The sequence below is a fragment of the Salarias fasciatus genome, chromosome 23 (assembly GCF_902148845.1).
Source record: "Salarias fasciatus chromosome 23, fSalaFa1.1, whole genome shotgun sequence".
NCBI classification, from domain to species: Eukaryota; Metazoa; Chordata; class Actinopteri; order Blenniiformes; family Blenniidae; genus Salarias; species Salarias fasciatus.
Window position 1 is genome coordinate 32,694,869 of NC_043766.1, and position 22,653 is coordinate 32,717,521.

The window sequence follows — 22,653 nt, forward strand, 5'->3', positions numbered from 1 at the left end:
AGAGAGAGAGAGAGAAAAAAAAAACAATTCCTCAAGATTTCGGGTCTATCAAATAAAAACTGTTGTTTTAAAAGATTTAAATGGTTGTTTTCAGAAACTCCAGAGAGGCTCTGTTCATCTGAAGGCAGGTGCTATAGTTAGCACCAGCCGGCTTGACGACGTCCACGTTTACTGCTTCTAGAAGATTGTTCAGGTGCTGTGCTGGCACAATCGCTCTGCCCTATATATTATGCAACAGCCGCTGCAAACGAAGTGGCCCCAAGTGAGAAGGAAGGAAAGAGGGATTAGAAATCCAGGGAGGGAAGAGAACCAGGCAGAGAGACAGAGTGAAAATAGCTGTCTGGGTCCCCGAAGGTTGGCCAGTCATTATAAAGCCATTGTGGTCGGTGTGTATGTTTCCACAGATCCTTCTGAGTCACGCTCAATAAGTCAGCCCTTATGGGACTGGCACTGTCAGAACCCAGTGAGGGAGGAGGCAGGAGGGTACGTAGGCACCTGGCTCACATCCTTAACCCACGGCTTCCTCCTCCTCCCCCTCCTCCTCCTCCTCCTCCTCCTCTTCCTCTTGCTCGCAGCAGCGCACACACTAAAAGAGCACACAGAGAAGGGCAGACGCTGCTGTCCCATTCACAAACCCTCTGCGGGGTGATTCCTCGCCAAACAAGGAAGGAAAAGACAGGTGGGCGGAAAGGGCAGGATGGACCGAATGATGGAGCGGGCAGGCTGAACAAAAGCCGGCTGGGTGACTGTAGGCAGGGCACAATGGGGGTAATGATGGGTGCACGAAATGATGAATAAGAGTGAGAGAGAGAGTGAGACGTCGAGGGGTGTAATGAGTGGGTCAGTGTTAGGAGTACACGGCCTGAACTGATATACTGAGCCAATTCATATAACTGCGACTAAAAATAGGTTTCCCTGTACTGTAGCTGAGGTAGGGCGACACGGCTCGACTTCTCTCGCAGGCCCGAGGCGCTCAGGTTACCACCAACGTACACAGAAAACCACACGGACATGCTCGCAACTTTTTTCAAGGTTGACCTGTTGACAAATCTCAGGTTAAATTCATAGAGAGTAATACAGCTGGGCATGCAGGTTATAAAAATGCCACTTATACGTCGATAATACTTCCATAGTTAACTGAATTTAGTTGATAATTATCAACACATCATGTGTTTTTACACTGTAGCGTCAATGATCCAGCTCTGAAACAACCCTTAAAATCTACCGCAAAAGATTAGCAATTATTAGTAATTACTATAATTCCCTGAGCTGCTTTATGTTCCCAGGAGGCTAGATTTTCAATTTTCATACTTTATCTCGAGTTAAAGTGGCTTTCCCTCAAGTGGCCTAACTCCTGCGCTGCGTTCAACAACTGAAATGTGCACACGAGAAAGAGCCAATGAGTGCGTCTGCCTGCAGGTAAAGACTGCAGCCAGGGATCAGCACGGACCCAAGTGTGCTGCAAGAAATGTAAAAAGTCAACAAATTAAGTTTCAGCCGCAGTTGTCAGAAAGTAAATGTTGCTACGCCTTGACTTATGAGCTAAGGCCAATGGCCCTCTGATTGGTGCATTTTGCATTGCAGCTGGGTTGCGGTTGGGTTTTCTCTGTAAAAACACCCTGACGTGACTGTGTTGCATTTATGTGTCATGTGAAAAAAAAAAAAAAAAAGTAATCAAATTGCATTACAGACAAAATAGAACTAGACCAATTAAACACAACGTTACAACCACCTGCAAAAATATTGTGAAGTGACATTTTACAGCCTCACACACAACCAATTGTTTTTGACTGTGTCTTCTGAGTTCCTTTTACCAGAACCGGTGTTAAAATGCGCAGCAGGTTAAACTGCAGTCGCTCGTCTCTTGGAATGGTGCATTAATGAGCCTCGGCTGTTCACGATCCTGCCGCCAAATCACCACGTTTCCTTCTCTGGGCCACATTTGATGGCAAAAGCAGTTGTGAACATCAGAACATCGTGCCACTGGAGCAGATTTGTGGATGTCCTGACATAATCAAACTAGCGCCATGATAAGGAGGTAATGAGTATTATTTGCCCCGCGATTAGCGGTTGAGCGTATCGGTCATTTTTTTCAAACACGTTTAGCATGTAGCATGTAGCACAGCTCGGAGTTTCGTGCTGCTGAACAGTTAAACTAATGAGCGACGTCGTTCTATCTGTGCTGGTTTAAAGGTCTCTGCAGATTAAGATGCACCTGGTGCAACCGTTCATCCCTTACCGGTGCTCTGGATCAAACCTGCTTTCAGTTGCCTCCCTGCAGAAATGTGTCCTTCCTTCAAATGAAGTTGCCTTTTATTAGAATACAGATATGAACCTCTGGTATTTGAAAGCCTTATAATAAAGTTTTTTGAATGTCGGTGGGATTTTCTGTCTGCACCTTTTGCGGAGCGATAAAGTACAACGCCAACACTGTCAATTATGTCTTCATGATAAATACCTTAGTGTCTGCGATCCTGTGCTTTGGAAATGGTAACCTAGCTTGATACAGTATAAGACTACGTTACATGTTTATTTGGGTTTATATTAAACAAATATGTCAGCCTAAGGAGGATTTCTCACCGTGATCTCGTTGCAGAAATGGGCTGATATACGTTCAGAAACCTTTCATCGAAAGAGCAGTAAAGAAATCGTACACGACTTTCCCCACATCCAATATTAGCCTAATCCACACAGATCTCTAGACACACTGAAAAAACAAACAAGACCGCTACAGCTGTTATTTTGGTTCCTGCTGATCCATCGTTCTCGGAAGTACATGGTCAAAAAAGGCGCTAACTCCCTGTTTAATTCCCGGTATGAAAGACGAAACCAAGCCACCTTCCAACAGTTCGTGAGTGTTTCGGTATTAAAAGATCTTGGCTGGTTTATCACTTTATCTGCGACAGCTTGCATATCAGGTGCAAAGTTGGACTTCTTTTTCCTCTGTTCAGTTCTCCATCGCTCCCTGCATCCTCACATCCCACCCCCGCCCCCCCCCCCCCGTCTTTTCACAGTATTGTCACCCTAGACGGTTCACACGGTCTCCTCTTCACCGGGTTTCCGGTCATAAATCTCTGCTACACACACCGCACACCGCACATCCCTTCCAATGGATTTTACACAACACCCCACACACACCCCACCACCGGGCCTTCTCAGGAGGACAACAAAACAGAAAAGAGCAACGAATTTATGACTAGAAGTGACACTCTCTTCCCCGCAGATATACGCTGACACAATCCAGGAAAAGCACAAGGAACAGTCTGATTTTAATACAATCGACAATAACACCACACTAACTGTGTGTGTGTGTGTGTGTGTGTGTGTGTGTGTGTGTGTGTTCTTACTTATGTCCAAATTGGGGATTTTCATCAGCTCACACACCAGTTGATTGGGGACACCATTGCCTTTGGGGACCAAAACCACGGTCCCCAATTAGATTGCATTGTAGTTGCATTCAGAATGCTCTAAAATGGGTTTCTTCCTTAAAATCTCCATTGTCCCCAAAAATAGTTTTTTTCAGATATTTTGTGTGTGTGTGTGGACCCCCCCCCCCCAATCTGTGTATAACTCTACACTGCCCCTAATGGATGTGTGTGGTACTGCACGACCCCAAAGGTAGGGTAATAGAACGGATACACAGTAAATGATAATTTAGCAAAAATAAAGTTTGACTGATATATATATATATATATATATATATATAATATATTTAAATAATACATTTTCATCTACTGCTATTCATAGCTAGAAATGTAGCTGGCACTGCAGTAGCATGCGTATACCAGTGCTATCTGCTCAAGTCAATGGATTTGCTTAACTTTAAATAAACCTAACTTGCTTAAAGTTAAAGGTATACTGGAGGATCCTTAGAACCAATCAGAATTGTATGGTTCCAACTTATGATTGGACAGTCATAATGCCAATCAATGTGGGAACGCGTTTGCGTGATGACGTATCATGGCGAGTCGCCTCCTCTGTGTGCGCTCTTGTTTCGAGCCGCGCATGCGCAGAGCATTGTTTAGGAAGTGGCATGCAGCGGGAGCGACCATCGCAGAAGCAGAAGTCGCAGAAGCGGCTTGTTCCTCCCGCGAACACCTCCGAAGATGGCCAGCCACAAAAAAGAACATTGTTTGAGATGGCAGAGGATAGAAGAAAGGCCATAGAAAAGAAGGACAAAACGTGTGTTTTACTCGGAGATTCCTTTACGAGGTGGCGGACATTCAAAGCACAAACGGGATTTAGGACTGATCACGACATGGGGAAGTTTCTGCTGGACAGGTAACATGCTTATTATCCCATTCAAATGTGTTTCTGTTGCATAAACACGTAAGACACTACTTTACGGATCGTATTCTTATGTATGATTTGAAGAAGAGTCCGACATGATTACAAATGTGTTTTAATCCTATGCGGAAAGACGATGCTCCAGCCGCGCAGATGTAAACAAACTGACATGCGGCTGACGTGCGCGCTCCCACAGTCCTCATGTGGAGGGAGCCTCGCATGCGCAGTGCTCCAAAAATGGCAAATCGGCCATGTTGTACGAAATCGGCAGAGAATCCACCAGTATACCTTTAAGTACAGTTGTGAGTCACACTTTGTAATATTGAGAAACCTGATTCTTTTTGCAAACTTTCAAGTTGCAATCACTTGAAGCCGGTTTGGCAACATTAGCTATGTCAGTGGTTCCTAAACTTTTTCTTGTGGCCCCCCCTTTGTAGTTAAAAATATTTTCAAGCCCCACCACCCTTGTGAATGCATATACACATCTTCTTCTTGAAAACGTCTTAAGACTCGTTTCGTAAACATTGTCTCACCAATACAGAACTGCAACTTCAGTGTGACATCGCAACTAAAAAAAACTTAAAGAACAATTTTCTTTGCAAACTGTAAACCTTTTATGTGCATGATTAATTTGGTAAATTTACTTGTACACAACAATTATTTCTCTCAAATATCAACAGGCTCTTTTTTATGTCTCAGTTGTCTACTTATTCTACCTCACACTGTCAGAATCTAATATTTTGACTTTTGAGACACACAGCACACCACAATCTGTCTTCATTAGCCAAAGACTTCATCATATTTCCTTGTTTTGTTCCTTCCTTTGTTTTGTAGCCTTGCTGTGACCCCCCTTGTGATAATCTCAACAAATTCAGTACACCATCCTCATCTCCCCTTCACTGTGTCCTGACTGATACATCATCTTGTTTATTTGCATTACCCCTCCATCACGAACCTGTGCCTATCTATAACCTTCCCAAAATTGAAGGTATTCTAAGTCCTGTCATGCAGTTTCTAAGCTGGTCACCTACAGCAAAAATCTTACAATCTGCTAGCTGACTGTCCTCTGAATATGCTCTGAAAAAATTCAGTCTGTTTGAACAGCCGAGGCTGCAACAACCAGCCAGTCACTGACGAGAGGTACTGGGGGTTTGCATCCCTGCACTTGAAGAGGGTGTGGGGAAGTAGAGTAGATAAAAGAAGTTAGCTATGGGAGAGCGATGATGCCAACACCGATAGAGAAACAACAGTTTTTTTTTTTAATTCGACATGGTTGACACAGGACCAAAAAGGATATGTTCAGACGCTCATCCTTATGTGCATTCATGTCAGGAGCATAAGAGGGGGAGAGGCAGAGATGGGGAAGTCCTGAAATTGAAGTCTTTATTTTGGGCTACATTTTGTGTTTGAAAAGTAGGGGACGGAGCTACGGTCCCAAACGTAAGACCTTTTCCCAAAATTTACGTCCCTCTAGCTCCACCCCCTTATGCCCCACGGGGCCGAGTCGGGTGGATTCTCGTTCAGGGTGACCCGAGCTTTTCTAACAGTGCTCTTTTTTAGGGCGTGGCTCCAAAATTTAAAACCGGTGTCTGACCCCGGCTCAGGAAATCAAGTGGGTGAAAGGGTTTCACCTCACGCCCCCCTTTTTTGGGCCTGGGGGGTCCCGACCCAAGACCGAGTTTCCACACCGCCCGGTAGAGCCCCTCCTGCCCTGCACAACACCGTTGACCCTGCCTTTCTCTGGGCTTCCGTTGCCGAATTACGGCAGGTTGAATGACGCTGAAACGGGGTCCTCAGACAGAGGTCAAGGCATCGAGCTGTGAAAAAAGGGGGAACGCCTCCGTCTGGGATCTTCAAACTCTAGATTATGTTTCAGAGCTACTACTACATCTGAAATTTCAGCTCCTTCTGATGTTTTTTTTCTGAAAAAGTTCAGTTGTTTCCACTTGTGAATTTGCTTTCCCATTCTGTACTCTTATTACAGGGAAACTCTTCCACGCTTGGAGCTCTAGATTATGTTTCATGGCTACTGGTACATCCTCTGTGTGTAATTTCAGCCCTCTGGGACACACTGGAATGATGCTAAGGCCACAGGTCAAAGGTCAACCTCATCAAAACTCCTCCACACTTTCACCTAGGAAGGTGAAATTCACATTTTGTTAGTTTTACATGTGTCCATATTCCCTCTGTCAAATTGCTGCCGTCTAGCCACAGTGGATCCCTTTCGGGGGGTCTTCTGAGTCCGTTCTCACGGGAAATTCCAAAAATTGCTTAATGGAGCATCTTTTGCTCATAACTTTTAAAATACTGCACCAAGATAGCTCAAAGCAGAAGGGAATCACTGTCTCTACACCCCATTTGTGTGTGCAAGCTGTGGTGGGACCCTTTGGGCAGGAGACACATATTGAAGCCTCATCCAAGTCCCTTTCAGAGTTATTCACCGCCACTTTCAGAGCTATTCAATGAAACGTGCGGCGTAGGTCAAAGGGCAACGGTCCGCAGGTGCTAGAGGGATGAGATCGCACACAGGTGTCAAGGACCCCCCACCCCGGGAGACACATATTGCACCCCCATCTCCCTAGCCCCGCCCCTTTCAGAGTTATTCACCGCCGAAGTCGGTAATGGCAGCTAACGGCTAAATCCATTAACTGCACATGTTCCTCAGGTGCTAGGGGGATCGCCTCTCACAGAGATGTCAGGGACCCCCTCAGACACACACACATCCAACCCCCATCTCCCTAGCCTCAACCGTTTAGGAGTTATTCAAGCTGGAAGTTGGGATTAGCAGCGAACAGCTAATCACAGCTCACGCCCACTTTGTGCAGTATTTCTACAAGGTGGGCGGGGCTGACCCATGCCCACGGATGTGTAAGGTCTCCACAGACCAGGTGTGAAGGTTTGAGCCAGCTAGCTATCACTGTTTGGGAGCTATTAATGGAAACAGCTAAATTAGCTTCTTTTTTAGCCACAAAATGCTAGCATTTGCCTCATTTGCATATTTCTACATGTCCCGGAGGGCTGAAAATCGCACCATAGATGTGTGATGGGACAACAAGGAATCCCTGAAGGTTTCAGCCCCCCACCTATCACCATTTTTTTTTAGAAAATAAAAACGTGAAAACGCAAAATATCGAAATTTGCTTTTTATGGGTACTTCCGTTTGAGCTGTAACCACCACAGCCGGCACACATGAGCGCGGTGTGGAGAGGGTGATTTCATGCTGGTTTGAGCTCGTTTGGCGGAGTATTTCAAAAACGGCGCACAAAATATACTCCGTTAAGGTGTTTTTGAAATCTGCTCCTTCCAGCTCCCTAGAAAGGCTTCCGGTGGGGCTGGAGGACTGAGATTTCACACAGGGGATGGGGTGGCATTCCCGAGGCATAATCTTAAGTTTCTAGCTCAAAGCGTTGAGGGAGTTCTAGCCACGTTGACCTTTGACCTTTGGGGTTAGGAGGGTCCCAAAGGGCTGATAAACACAATGGATGTCCTGGCAGCCCTCATTCAGGATCTAGATTTTCAGCTCCCTAGCTCAAAGCGTTGAGGCATTCTCCTGTCTATCAGGCTGCAGTTCGGGCCTCTCACTGTGCAAGTGGAAACTGATGGATTTTTTTCAGTAAAATCTTCTAGAGAGCTGAAAATTCACACAGTGGATGTCCTGGCAGCCCCCATGCAGGATCTAGCGTTTCATCTCCCTCGCCGAAAGTGTGGCAGAGTCCTGTTGAGGTTGACCTCTGACCTTTGACCTTTGGTCTCGGCACAACCCGGGGGGGGGGGGGGGGGGGGTCCTAGAGGGCTGATATTTCACATGGGGGATGGGGCGGCATTCCCAAGATATAATCTGAAGTTTTCTGTCTCTAACTCAATGCGTTGTTTTCATCCTCTGGGGGAATCCCGATTAGGGTTACCTCACCTCACCTCTGTGTTTTCCAACCTGATCCCACAGAAATGCATGAAATGAGCATGCATTGTTAGTACCAGAGGGTCCCAGATTACGTGCTCCTGTCACGCAATATGCTGAAATTGCGTGTGGAGACTTTCAGTCTCCACTGAAAGTCAATTGGAATCCGTGGCGTGGTCTGGACACGCATTTTCAGCTTCAACGACGTCACTCCGTGAGTGTCGTTTCAAATTCTTATTACTTTTCCTGGGGTTGTTGTTTGCACTAAATAGATATTCAACCGTGGATCTGAAATTTGATCTCGGCATTTAAAGGGGGCATACGCTTTTTTCACTTTGTGAAGAGTTTCTTATAGTATTATGTGTCGCCGTAGCCTCATTATGACGTTCAAATGTGAAAAGTGTCTGTTTCCACCGTGTGTTGCTGCACCACATTTTGTGAAAATGAAACGGAAGCTGAAATGGTCAAGTTTGAGTTTGGTCCGCTTATCCTGAAATAAGCGGGTTCAACTCCTCCCCCTGACTGTGCCCGCACCATGTGTGTGTGTGTGTGTGTGAGAGTAGGCGTGGACAGACACGTTCAAGTGCATACCTGGAGGCAGGCTCAGAAACAGCCTGTTCTGAGGAGGGCTCCTCAGAGCCACTTTTTAGACCACTGAAACTCCAAACAAAGGATGAATTTGGGGTGAACAAACTTAAATACTATGTTTTTGGGCTTCTGAGACCTATATGATATGACTGAAAAATATGTTCCCTTAAAACTCCTCTGAGCTGCCGACAAAAGTACAGAACAGAAATGCACTTTAATTACTGAATCTAATGTTAATCACTGACTGTGTTGCTTTAAGGACTGTTTGCATATTGTGACCTGATCGCTAGAATAACGCAAATAAAACAATTTAAATCACAAACTTGTCTTAATAACTGCAGTTGCAGATTGGTAACTCACCCTGAGCAGTCATCTCCTCACAGCTCTTAACATCTCATCTTCAGCTTGATTCCGCTGCAGGGCCTCCCAGACTCTTCCCTACTTTTCTTTCACATTATTTCTCACTGTTTGTAACATTTTATGACTCTCTTCTTACAATGAAAAGCGCCAAAACAGCAGAAAGACACATGACGGCCTATGTCCTTCGTTCAGCTTGTTTATGTCTGCTGAGGGGCGGAATGTTTACCATCTGATTTCCCCGCCCACTGAGAACAGTATCCATGGAGACAAACAAGGCCAGTGGAGACACCACAAAACCGAGTCAAGTACAGCGGGGCAGAGTCGAGTCTAGTAGAGTGGGGTAGGTGGAAACACGTCATATGTCAGTAGTATTAATTTGAGAGAACCAAAAAATTAAAGATGCACACTGTATGACTGACAGCAATAAAGCCTCAAAACTCAAAAAACTCAATCTAGATGTAGTGTATAGAAATAGATCATTTTATACCTAAATGTGAAGAGCTTATTCGCTGTGGTTGATGTGGGAAAAAAAAAAGCTGTGGTTGATGTGGGAAAAAAAAAAAGCTGTTGTTGATGTGAAACAGGTCACTAAGGTTTGGAGAGATTCACATGGATCAAAATGTTCTGGGATAGAGGTAATAAGTTTTCAAACCATGCATCCTTCGTTTTTGTCTTTCCTCAGCAGAATTACTCTAATCTTGATTTAACCAAAGGTTAATGGAAGTGAGACACATTTTTATTGACCTCTATATTACAAATCTAGCCAACTGCTTTGATCACTGTTCTAATAAACAACTTAGGAACTAATTATAAACATGCCATACAGTGTATATAGCACTGCTGGATCAGTTTCAGTATTATGAAAATTGTAAACAATACTGCATTTTAGGTGAACAGTATTTGTGAATGTAGTTGAAATGAATACTGCTGCTACCTATTTCCTAATAATAATTGTTTTATTAAGCAATTAATTATTACAAGGTGTGTACTCAGGTGACTTGCACAATAAATAATAGTCACCATTGACTAAAGTGTGAAACACTCATTTAATCGGACACCACAGCCCATCCCCCACTCCCGACAGGAAGCGTGTCTTCCTGGCAGCTCTGCGCATGCGCGTCAGTCAGTGTTGGAGGGAACGACAGCAGGACGCCTGATGGAGTCACCTTTAAAGGTAGGCAAAACTTTTTATTGGAAAAGCAGGGTTTTGTGCTGTGTGCCACCATCCAGTTGTGTAGTGAAAACGTGCCGCTTCCGGGTTTCTGATGAATTGGTGCAGATGGTCGGACCTTTTAGCCCTGATGCTAACGAGGCTAACGTGAGTGACAGACGCAGGTGCACTAATTAGCAGAGATGTGGACTCAGTCTGACTCGACTTCCACTTGAGACTCGAGTCTTTACTTGGGCTTGAGCCTTCTGAGTTGATCTGACTTTCTGCTTTCAACCAAACAGATTTTTTTTTTTAAAAAAAGGTATGCTAATTGACGCTCTGCAGTGCTCGCTCTCGCTCTCTCTCTCTCTCTCTCTCTCTCTCTCTCTCTCTCTCTGAGAACGTGTGTATGTGATGTGCGCGTGCATGCATGACACGACTGGATGTACTGCATTCTGCAATAAAGTGGTTTATTATGTACAGCATGCACTTTACATTGAGCTAACATTAAACCCCACCGCTCGCCGTAGCCCAGGTCGGGCGGTGGGGACGCAGAGTGACGGCAGGGCGAGACGCTGCTCCTCAGTGCCGATAAGACAAGTGTTGATTTCTGCCAGAAACTGATTTCTGGTCCGCAGGAGCGCACACAGCTGAAAAGTGCAGCTTCTGTGACTCTGTGGAAGTCTTCATCAGTCTCAAACAACCAGTTTGTTTATGATCATTGAATGATGTTTATTTGTGTGTGTGTTTGATAACCTCCTGTCTGTACAGTTGCCTTATCTCGCTGTCAAATAGGCTTGTTGGTGTTTCATCCCCCTTTTACTTCACAGACCTGCATATTCTTTGCAAAAAATGACTTGGTATCATGCCATCAATACATGTAATTAGCAAAATATCCATCTACATACAATACTAGAGACATGAATAATTTTTTGGTAAGCAAAAAAGCAGATTTTTACACTGTGATGGCCCTTTAGTCATGTTCCCAGTAGTAAAAAGTACTGGTTGTGTTCAAATGTGGTAAATCTGACTCTGCTGTGTTATATTAACTTATTTTGGGGCAAAATATCCCTCTATGTATAATACTAGAGGCATGAATCAGTTTGTGGCAGGTGAAGTAAGCTGATTTTGACACTGTGATAGCCCTTTAAGGCCCGTCCATGCTTCACATGTCCGCGTGGGTGTGCGTTGGTCCGCGTGACGTAAAAATCGTCATGAATTCCTGTCCGCTAGGGTCCGTGCGGACCGATCCGCGGACGTCCGCGCAGCAGCCAGAATTTGAGACCGCGTTGCGCAGTGCGCGCAGGTCACGGAAGTGTGCGCCTGTGCCAGAGCGCCATAGCAAACAAAACATGACGGTAAAAGTGAAAGTAGACGGAGCTCCAGCCTGATGGCTCCACTTAAAGACACCGAAAGAGTGAAAAACTCGTGGAAAGAGAGAGAGACTGTCTGGAGGGAGGAGAAGGTCCGCAGACAGAAGTGAAAAAGTAAGTAATCGCTCCGGCGCCGCCCCCGCGATTCAGAAACAGAAAAAAAAAGGCTAAATAAACTTTAATATTTAAAGATAATGTACTGGCAATGTATGTGCTTAATTTTCTCTAAATAATCCGTAATAAAGGAGCAGATAAACAGTCTGTAGAGCCGGAAAAGCTTGTCGAGGCTGCGTGGATCACCGCGCCTGCATGAGACGCGCACAGCTGAGCTCAAAATGTAGCATGGGAGAAAGCGCGTCCACATCAGTGGTGCGCGGACCTTCCAAAGCGGACGCGGAAACGCGTACATGTGAAGCATGGACCAGCCTTTAGTCAATTTTCAAACCGTGCAAAGCACTGCTTGGGATCAAATGACTCTGTTGAGCGATTTAGTAATTTTGATGCAGAAAAAACGAACACATAGAACACCTCAGTGACACTTATCTTTATTAGCGTAAATACAAGCCAGATTAGAATCACCAACGAGCACCCACGATTTAACAGCGATATAAGGCAACTGGAGGAGGCTATCAAACGCACACACAAACAACGTTTGATGATCATAAACAAAACTTGTTGTTTGAGATGGGTAGATGGGGGTATGTCACATTCGCCCACTGTCCAGGCAGATCGCTTCAACCCTCGGCATTAAAGTGGATTTAATCCTTTGTCTTTCCCATGTAAACGCCAAGCTAATAAATGTAATTTGGAATTAAATAATTCTGAACTTCCATGTAACCGTGGCCACTGACACGGATTGTGCTCTATGCAGCAGTGCAGTCCCCCCCCCCCCCGTGGGCACTGTATACTGTAGGACAGGGGTGCCCAACCAGTAGATCGCGATCGAGTGTCCCCAGGTAGACCGCGAGGTGCAGGGGGAAAAAAAAAAAGTTTGTGCGGTTAAAAAAAAGAAGAAAGCAACAAGTGTGTGCACACGTTAGCGAGCGAGTGCGTGTGTGCACATGCAGCACTCTCCATGAATGACAATCACGCCTGATGCACACTGGATGGGGTCCGGCTGCGAAACGGCTGCGTTCCACCTACGGAACGGAATCACCGCATCACCGCCTGCAGTGTCTCTGCAGTCCGCTGGAGGAGGTTGACAGATCTGTCGCTCTCCCCTGTAAACAATATGAAACCTGTTTAACTCAATAGAAAGCAGCCCAAACGGCCATCTTGGTTAAGAAATGCATATTAAAACTGTACTTGTGTAATAAAAGAACACGTCATAAACACAATCATTTCATCAACCCGTCCAACATGTTCAAAAAAGAAGCTTGACTTGGCAAAAACCTGCCCAATTTGAGAACACAGAGCCCCTCCGTTCATAGAGCTGTTTCATTTAATTTTGGAGCCGTTTGACTTTCCTGCAGTGACAAAGTACAAAACTGTTCATTCTTCTAATGCATATAATCACTACATCACGTTGTTTGTTCTGTTTTCTACCAGAGGAAGTAAAGAAAATAGAATATTACGGAAAAAACACAATACAGATTTTATTTTGGAATCACTTATTTTAGAACAAGTATCGCGTTACCTTCTGGTACTACTTGAAAAGTAGCTCTTGGCCCAAAAAAGGTTGGACACCCCTGCTGTAGGACAACATATAGTGAACCTGTCTATACAGCTGGAGCTCCCCCAAGTCCCATCCTGCACCTGATTCATTGAATGTTCTGAGCAGTTGCTCACATGCCCCACAGCAAAAACCGCCCATGGTTGAGAAGTTTCATTAAACTTCATATTTACCTTAAATAACAGAAAATACACAACCCTGTTCATGTACTGTTTCACTCTCTCAAACACATAGACACACTTTCACTCTCTCAAACACATACACACACACTTTCACTCTCTCAAACACATACACACAATGAGTTTGTTTTAATGATTATAGATTTTAAAAGTATATATAAACTGTCTACATTCGATGCGTCATTGCTTTGTTGTTTAAATCACTTGAGAAGACTCGAAACTGAAAGTATAAGACTTGTGACTTGACTTGAGACTTATTAGTCTCGACTTGAGACTTGACTCGGGACTTGATTGAAAAGACTTGAGACTGACTTGTGACTTGCAAATCAGTGACTTGGTCCCACCTCTGCTAATTAGTTTTGGGGGCAGGTGAGTTGAGGGGTGCGCTACACAGATTAGCCCAGGTCTTGGTGAACTTTTTTTTGTGAATGCCTTTACAATTTATGATAAAAACTAATGATAGTCTTTGAAGAAGGGGATGACTCATTGAAGAATGAGTAGATTTTGCTGATTGCATTGACACTGAGATTTGCACTGAGATTTTCAATCAGTTAAAGTTTAAACTTTGATATAAGATAATGTGTTTAGTGTATTGTAATGAAAACACATTGTTCAAAACATTAAATTAAAAATTGTGTTCCAGGACTGCACATCATCAGATTTTGAAGAGGATCTATAAATGAAAACATTCATTTACTTATTTCAGGATAAACGGACCAAACTCAAACTCGGCCATTAAATAAGGAGATTTAACTCCTCCTCCTGACTGTGCCCCCACCATGCATGTGTGTGAGAGTGGGACAGATGCGTTCAAGTGCATACCGGGAAGCAGGCTGAGAAAGAGCCTGTTCTGAGGAGGGCTCGTCAGAGCGACTTTTTAGACTGCTCAAACTCCGAACAAAGGATGAATTTGGGGCGAACAAAATTAAAGACTATGTTTTTGGGCTTCTAAGACCAATATGACGTGACTGACAAATAGCACAATATGTTCCCTTTAAGTCTTGTTGGTTTTTTAAACTGTGTCTTGTTTCTGTTTCCAGTAGATGTCATCACCTGAAGTCAGCGAGCAGACTGTGGATGAGAGTGACAGATCTCAGGTAGGAGCCAGATTATAATACACGACTTAATCTCTCAGAGATTGGACAGTATTGGTTGTCTGTGTTGTATATAGTGGTTCAGTGAGTATGAATTGACGTCCCAGCACAGTCTAAAATCAGTCCAAGTAGGCTGTGTGTATAAGTACTTCTCATGTCTGCTGTTGTGATCACTCTGTCTGTTAGTTACCACACGACAAGTTTGGTTGGACTGACAAACTGGTGTGTTAAGGTTTCATCTAACGGGACGTCCCCAATTAGGTTCAAGTAGCAAGTGTGTGTGTGTGTGTGTGCTTTGAACGACCCCAAAAGTATAGCTCAACTCTCAAACTGGTGTCTAAAGGTTTCATCTAACAGCCGTCCCCAATTGGCTTTGGGTAGCAAGTGTGTGTGTGTTCTTAATGACCCCAAAAGTATGGTTAGACTGACCAACGAAACTAAGTTTAACTTGGTTCAACATCTGTTAACACTGAGCAGGTAAAATGTTCCCAGGCTTGGCATAAACGGAGCCACCTCCATCCTCACACACCTAAGTACAAACGTTAAGTGTTGTTGGTTTCTTAAATTGTGTCTTGTTTCTGTTTCTAGCAAATGTCATCACCTGAAATCAGTGAGCAGACTGTGGATGAGAGTGACAGATCTCAGGTAGGAGCCAGATTATAATACATGACTTAAAGGATAGGTTCGATTTGAACAGTTTGCATGTTGTTCATGGAATGAAGTACAACAATATTCTCACCCAGAAGGCTTTTCTGATCCAAGCAGTGCTTTGGGAGAAAGTTAGATCCAAAATCGAGCAGTGCACATCCCTATACTGTTAGCAGATGGGGCATGTATTGTGCCGCTAGCAAAATGGCTTTAATCATCCAAAAACTTGTTAGTTTCACCAATATTTCATCATGGTCCACTCAGCCTCTTCTCCACGACAGCCCGGTGTCGCGAGATATGTCATATATGCAGATATGTTTGATTTGAATGTACTACTAGGTGTCCACGTGTATCTATACACCTACAGCTAGATATCTATGTGTATATGTCTAGGCGGTAGTGTGACAAGAGGAAGCCCCAGTTTTGTTTTGTGTGTGTTTTTTCGACTGCCGATCCGAACGCATGTTTCTGATCCGTGCTCTTGGAATATACATCCTCACGCTGCCAAACAACTCTGGACTTCTTTCAAGCATATTACAAAGATTAATGTTTTTGTTGTTTTGTTGACCTCTGAACTGAAAGCTTTGTTTACGGCACCGCACGCATGTGTAGTACGACTCATTGTTTCCGGGGCAACCTGAGGCTGCACGCGGTGCTTTTTTTCCAGTGTAGTGTAAAATGGATGAATATCTGTCGGATGAAGTTGTTGTGGACGAGAACTTTGAATGATTTTGTCTTAAGCAAAAGCAGCATTAGCACTGGCAGTCGAAAAAACACACATACAACAACACTGCGGCTTCCGTAGCTCTCCTCACACTACCACCAAGACATATAGACATAGATATCTAGATGTAGGTGTCTAGATACACGTGGACGCCAAGTAGTACATTCAAATCGAACATATATCTGCATATATGACATATCTGGCAACACCAGGCTGTCATGGAGGAGTGGCGTGAGCGGACCATGATGAAATATTGGTGAAACTAATGAGTTTTTGGATTATTGAAGTTGTTTAGTGAGCGGCGCTACACATGCTCTACCTGCTAACAGTATAGGGATGTGCGCCGCTCGATTTTGGATCTAACTTTCTCCCAAAGCATTGTTGGGATCAGAAAAGACTTCTGAGTGAGTATATTGTTGTACTTCATTCCATCAACAACGTGAAAACTGTTTAAACCAAACTTATCCTTTAATCTCTTAGAGATTGGACAATATTGGTTGTCTGTGTTATGTATATAGTGGGTCAGTGAGTATAAATGACCTCCCAGCACAGTCTTAAATCAGTCCAAGTCGGCTATGTCTACAAGTACTTCTCATGTCTGCTGTTGTGATCACTCTGTCTATTAGTTACCACACTACAAGTTTGGTTGGACTGACAAACTGGTGTGTTAAGGTTTCATCTAACGGGACGTCCCCAATTAGGTTCAAGTAGCAAGTGTGTGTGTGTGCAATGAACGACCCCAAAAGTATAGCTCGACTCTCAAACTGGTGTCTAAAGGTTTCATCTAACAGCCGTCCCCAATTAGCTTTGGGTAGCAAGTGTGTGTGTGTTCTTAATGACCCCAAAAGTATGGTTAGACTGACCAACGAAACTAAGTTTAACTTGGTTCAACATCTGTTAACACTGAGCAGGTAAAATGTTCCGAGGCTTGACATAAATGGAGCCACCTTCATCCTCACACACCTAAGTACAAACATTAAGTGTTTTTGGTTTCTTAAATTGTGTCTTGTTTCTGTTTCCAGCAGAAGTCATCACCTGAAGTCAGCGAGCAGACTGTGGATGAGAGTGACAAATCTCAGGTAGGACCCAGATTATAATACATGACTTAATCTCTTAGAGATTGGACAATATTGGTTGTCTGTGTTATGTATATAGTGGGTCAGTGAGTATAAATGACCTCCCAGCACAGTCTTAAATCAGTCCAAGTCGGCTATGTCTACAAGTACTTCTCATGTCTGCTGTTGTGATCACTCTGTCTGTTAGTTACCACACTACAAGTTTGGTTGGACTGACAAACTGGTGTGTTAAGGTTTCATCTAACAGGACGTCCCCAATTAGGTTCAAGTAGCAAGTGTGTGTGTGTGCTATGAACGACCCCAAAAGTATAGCTCGACTCTCAAACTGGTGTCTAAAGGTTTCATCTAACAGCCGTCCCCAATTAGCTTTGGGTAGCAAGTGTGTGTGTGTTCTTAATGACCCCAAAAGTATGGTTAGACTGACCAACGAAACTAAGTTTAACTTGGTTCAACATCTGTTAACACTGAGCAGGTAAAATGTTCCCAGGCTTGACATAAATGGAGCCACCTCCATCCTCACACACCTAAGTACAAGCGTTAAGTGTTTTTGGTTTCTTAAATTGTGTCTTGTTTCTGTTTCCAGCAGAAGTCATCACCTGAAGTCAGCGAGCAGACTGTGGATGAGAGTGACAGATCTCAGGTAGGACCTAGATTATAATACATGACTTAATCTCTTAGAGATTGGACAATATTGGTTGTCTGTGTTATGTATATAGTGGGTCAGTGAGTATAAATGACCTCCCAGCACAGTCTTAATTCAGTCCAAGTAGGCTGTGTGTATAAGTACTTCTCATGTCTGCTGTTGTGATCACTCTGTCTGTTAGTTACCACACTACAAGTTTGGTTGGACTGACAAACTGGTGTGTTAAGGTTTCATCTCACGGGACGTCCCCAATTAGGTTAGAGTAGCAAGTGTGTGTGTGTGCTATGAACGACCCCAAAAGTATAGCTCGACTCTCAAACTGGTGTCTAAAGGTTTCATCTAACAGCCGTCCCCAATTAGCTTTGGGTAGCAAGTGTGTGTGTGTTCTTAATGACCCCAAAAGTATGGTTAGACTGACCAACGAAACTAAGTTTAACTTGGTTCAACATCTGTTAACACTGAGCAGGTAAAATGTTCCCAGGCTTGACAAAAATGGAGCCGCCTTCATCCTCACACACCTAAGTTCAAACGTTAAAGAGATACTTCAACATTTTGGCAAATTGGCCCATTTAGCGCAATTCCTTCATCATTTTCAACAGCATACTTACTTTTTTTGTGAGGGCGAGCTATTGTTTATTCAGAGGTGAGTCGGGGAGGGTTTTCAGGAAGGACACAATGGAAGTGAATGGTATTTTTGCTTCCCCTCGTCAAACTCATCAAATACAAAATCCAACAACCCCAAAACACTTTAGTGGACACGTTATAATCTGCACATTCACTACGCTGTGGAACACCCACAAATGATATTGGAGCGTTACGACACTGAAGCAAATACTGGGAACTACTTTTTCTTTTGAAATCACTGTGTCCAGATGCCATATTTAGTAAGTAGTTCCGTCTTAGCAATCTTCGCATAAACAACTCAATCTGGTAATTTTGCATTAATATTTCACAGCGTAGTGAATGTGCAGATTATAACGTGTCCACCAAAGTGTTTTGGCAGATGCATGGTTTTGAAAATCAAGGCTGTAAATGCAATGCAGCTTCCTCACTTCATGCAATGTGTGTTTATAGCTACATCAGCTATAGAAATACAGAATAAAAGAGACTGGATACTGTGCCTTCTTTTATGACTTGCTGACTTTTACACATTAGAGTAGGGCATTATCAAAATTTAGACTTTTAAAGGAATACTCCGAAGATTTTGGACCCACGCCCTATCCCGATCATTTACAGAGTTAGATAAGCTCATAAATACCTTTTTTGTGTCCGTTCGTCCAGTGCCTGGCTAACAGCTGTTAGTATCGTAGTTAGCTTAGCTCAACTACGGCAGGTGAAGAGGAGACAGAGCCAGACTGAGAAAGTGGACAAAATCCTCCTTCCGGTGGTCCAGGGGATGGCGTATTAGCACGTGAAGTAAATCCGAATGGTTATAAAACTTCTTAAAAGACGTGTTTTCTTTTCAATCCCTTAAAATAGCGTTTTGATACACACAGATCTGCACAAGCATAGTGCGCTGTGGAAGGATATACCAGGCGCACAGCGGCTGAGTCTATGCTGCCACTGCTGTGCTCCGGTATATCCTTCCGCAGAGCACTGCGCATGTGCAGGTCTGTGTGGATCAAAACATTATTTTAACTAATTGAAAAAAAAGCACATCTTTTAAAATGCTTTATAACCATTCGGATTTACTTCACGTGCTAATACGCCGTCCCCTGGACCACTGGAAGGAGGATTTTGTCCACTTTCTCAGTCCGGCTCTGTCTCCTCTTCACCTGCCGTAGTTGAGCTAAGTTAACTACGATGCTAACAGCTGTTAGCCAGGCACTGGACAAACGGACACAAAAAAGGTATTTATGAGCTTATCTCACTTTGTCAATGATCGGGATAGGGCGTGGGTCCAAAATCTTCAGAGTATTCCTTTAATAATTCGTTTAACATTATGGAAAGTTTTGTTATTGTACTTGAAGAGAATATCATGTTTGCTTTGTATTACTGCCTGCCACAGGGAACACAACAGCTTGCCAAACTGGGCAAAGTGCTTTTGACAGTGGAGAAGGGGACCCTCTCACAGTGTAAAGGCCAGGCCCTTGACGACATTGAGATTGACCCTGAAGGTATGGATGTGTGTATGTTAGTATAATTAAGGTTAGATGTACGCCATGGCTAATATCTCATGAGAAATGCATCATCACTGCCATTTAACTGTAACATACTCTTGATGCTGTATTTGGTTATTTAAGTATAATCATTTCCTCCCTGTCTTGCCACATCACATTTTTTTTAGAAAATGCCTTCTGAAACGGTTGAGTTTGAGTGTGGTCTGCTTATCGTGAAATGAGCGGATTTACCCTGCTGTTCAAGTGCATATCGGAAAGCAGGCTCAGAAACAGCCTGTTCTGTAACTTGACATCACCTTTTCACTTTTCTTTATAGAGATTTCACAGATCCATCTTAAAAGAGACAACTCTAAACGTAAGTGGGATGACACTGAGGTACGTGCTGTGGAAAGACACATGATGGACTTCATACATACTTGCAAGGTACCACGCAAGATGGACTGTCTGCAGTGTATCAGGGCAGAGTCCGACACACTGAGAGACTGCAACTGGACTGGTGTAAAAAATTATGTCAGAAATCGAATCACTGCTATGAAGAAAAAGGCTTGTGCTAAACAATAAGAGCCAGTATTTGATACTTTACAGATCATTCATCAAATCATCCTTTTCTCTTTTGAAATAAATTGACTTCTTACCTCTTACTTATATGTTTCTACCCACAGAAATAAGAGCCAGTTTTTGTTAGTTTTCAGTAATTCATCAGCTCATCGTTATCTTTTGGAAGAAATAGACTTGTTACACGCTACCTATATGTTTGGAACCACATAAATTGTTGTTCTGAGCTTTGATGTTCACACATTGTTTCAGTAAAACACATTTTGACAGCATACCTTAGTTTGTTGGGTGATGTTTATTTTCATGCAAATTTGATTCTGGTTCCAATGTGGCTAAGATATTCAGTCTAAATCTTATTTAGAACAAAGTGTTTCCTGTAGAATTTTATTGAATCTCAAGTAAGTCAGTAAGTAAAATTTATTTATAAGGCGCTTTTCACAGATCATCCGTCACAAAGTGCTTCACAGTGTAAAAATCACAAAGAGGTCAAAGACATTACACAGTACATAAAAACAAGGAGATTAGAGTATGTGTTACTGCCGAGACAGCGCTGACCGGGGGTCTAGAATGCCTTCTGAAACAGATATGTTTTTAAGAGTTCCTTGAAAGCATCCACTGAGTCCAGGGAGCAGGTCCGGAGGAAGCTCGTTACAGAGGCGCGGCACAGTGGATGTAAAAGAGTATTCACCCCTGGTTTTAAAACAAGCATGGGGAACTCTCAGAAGGTTCCGATCAGATGACCTGAGGCTCAACTGTTGTTAATAGTCCTTACAACATAAAAATTGCTAATATGGCAAGGACTGGCCATTACTTAAGCCATTGTCCTTCAGTTGTTTTGGTTTCTATTGAAAAAGTTAAATAAGAAAAATGTTAGTGCATTTCTGTAGATGCCAAGAGCTACTCAGGAGCAGTGTTGAGACTGAATTTGATGGTTGAATATTCTCATAACTCAAACATAACAAAAATACATGCTAGAATTACTTTTATGGACTTTTGTCCCCAAAGGAATTTGAGGCACCTAAAAGTGACTTTTATGAGTTTGTGTATCTGTGTACAGTTGAAGTCCTCAAAATGGACATTAAAATTATTTGTCCCCAATCTCAAGGTAAAAATTCAAGTTGGACAAAAGTTGTTTTAAACTAAAATCCCAGGTGATTTTCATCATCTGGGTGTTCCCGGTGATACATTACACTTACCGGCATCTCTCTAAACCATTCAGAAAGTGGTGTTCCCAAAAGTAGGGTATTTTGATGTGCGCCCCCAAAGAGGACATAAGGCAGTATGTGTGTGTGTGTGTGTGTGTGTGTGTGTGTGTGTGTGAGATGGCCCGAGTCGGACTCTGACTCATGGTGCTTATGGGGTTTTTTTTTTTTTTGGTGACTCATTCACTTCTCAGAACGGGCAATAGCTCGGCGAAATCCCTCCGATAAGAGTCTCGAGAAAGAGGATAGCGGTATTCGTCTGACATGCTGCGCGTCCCGGCAATGCCCCTCCTCCTCTTTCCCCACTTTCATCTCGCACTTTCCTCTCCCGTCTCGCTCCTTCTTTGCGCCAAACTCACTCCAGCAGATTCCGGCTCCCTCTCAGAGCGAGCAGGCCATGGGTGGCCCCGGTCTGCGGCACCACGGACAAGAAAAACTAAACCAGTGACAGCCTGTTTGTTTTTTTTTCCCCTCACCAACAGCACCCCACACACCTACACACACCCTCACCAAAACTACCGCCGTCAAACAAGCGCCATACATACACTCCCCCCCACCCACCCCCTGCCGCCACATGGACCATGCCACACACATTCCCAGACCACATTCTTACATCCCTACCCCCCACACTCTCCCACACCGCACACCCACAAACACACCTGACCGACTTCATTTCCTGTGAGGCATGAGTCAGACGGCTGCAGTGCATTTACCGGAGTAATACATGGTTATTAGCCATTCTGATAATATAGTGTTGATGCGGCTGTCAAGGCAACCCGCTCTGCAAAAAAAAAAGAAAAAAAAGTGGGGGGGATTGTGCATGTGTGGGTGGCTGGGATGAGCCTTTGAGGATTCTTTGGAAGTGTTCAGGCATGCGGTGGGTCTGTTTGTACGTCCGCAGGTGTGGGTAAAGCAGGAGAAGGGGAGAGATGAAACAGCAGAGAGAGCCATTCACCTGTTTTTTCTTGTAGAAGCCCTTTCTGTCACAGTTGGGTATGCGGAAGCCTCTCGGGTTGAGCACGTTGCTGATCTTGAGGCTGTTCAGGATGCTCTCCATCTCCCGGCGGCACGGCCCCTGGCAACG

General features: G+C 43.8%; 1 protein-coding gene across 2 annotated transcripts in view; it reads right to left on the reverse strand.

Moving 5' to 3' along the window:
• The window catches only part of igfbp3 (insulin-like growth factor binding protein 3), a 42,656-nt gene that overhangs the window by 11,715 nt on the left and 8,288 nt on the right, over positions 1-22,653 (reverse strand). For both annotated transcript variants that reach the window (XM_030082480.1, XM_030082479.1), the window contains one exon: positions 22,525-22,644. In XM_030082480.1, coding sequence (XP_029938340.1) covers positions 22,525-22,644 — 120 coding nt within the window. The remainder of the gene's footprint in view (positions 1-22,524; positions 22,645-22,653) is intronic.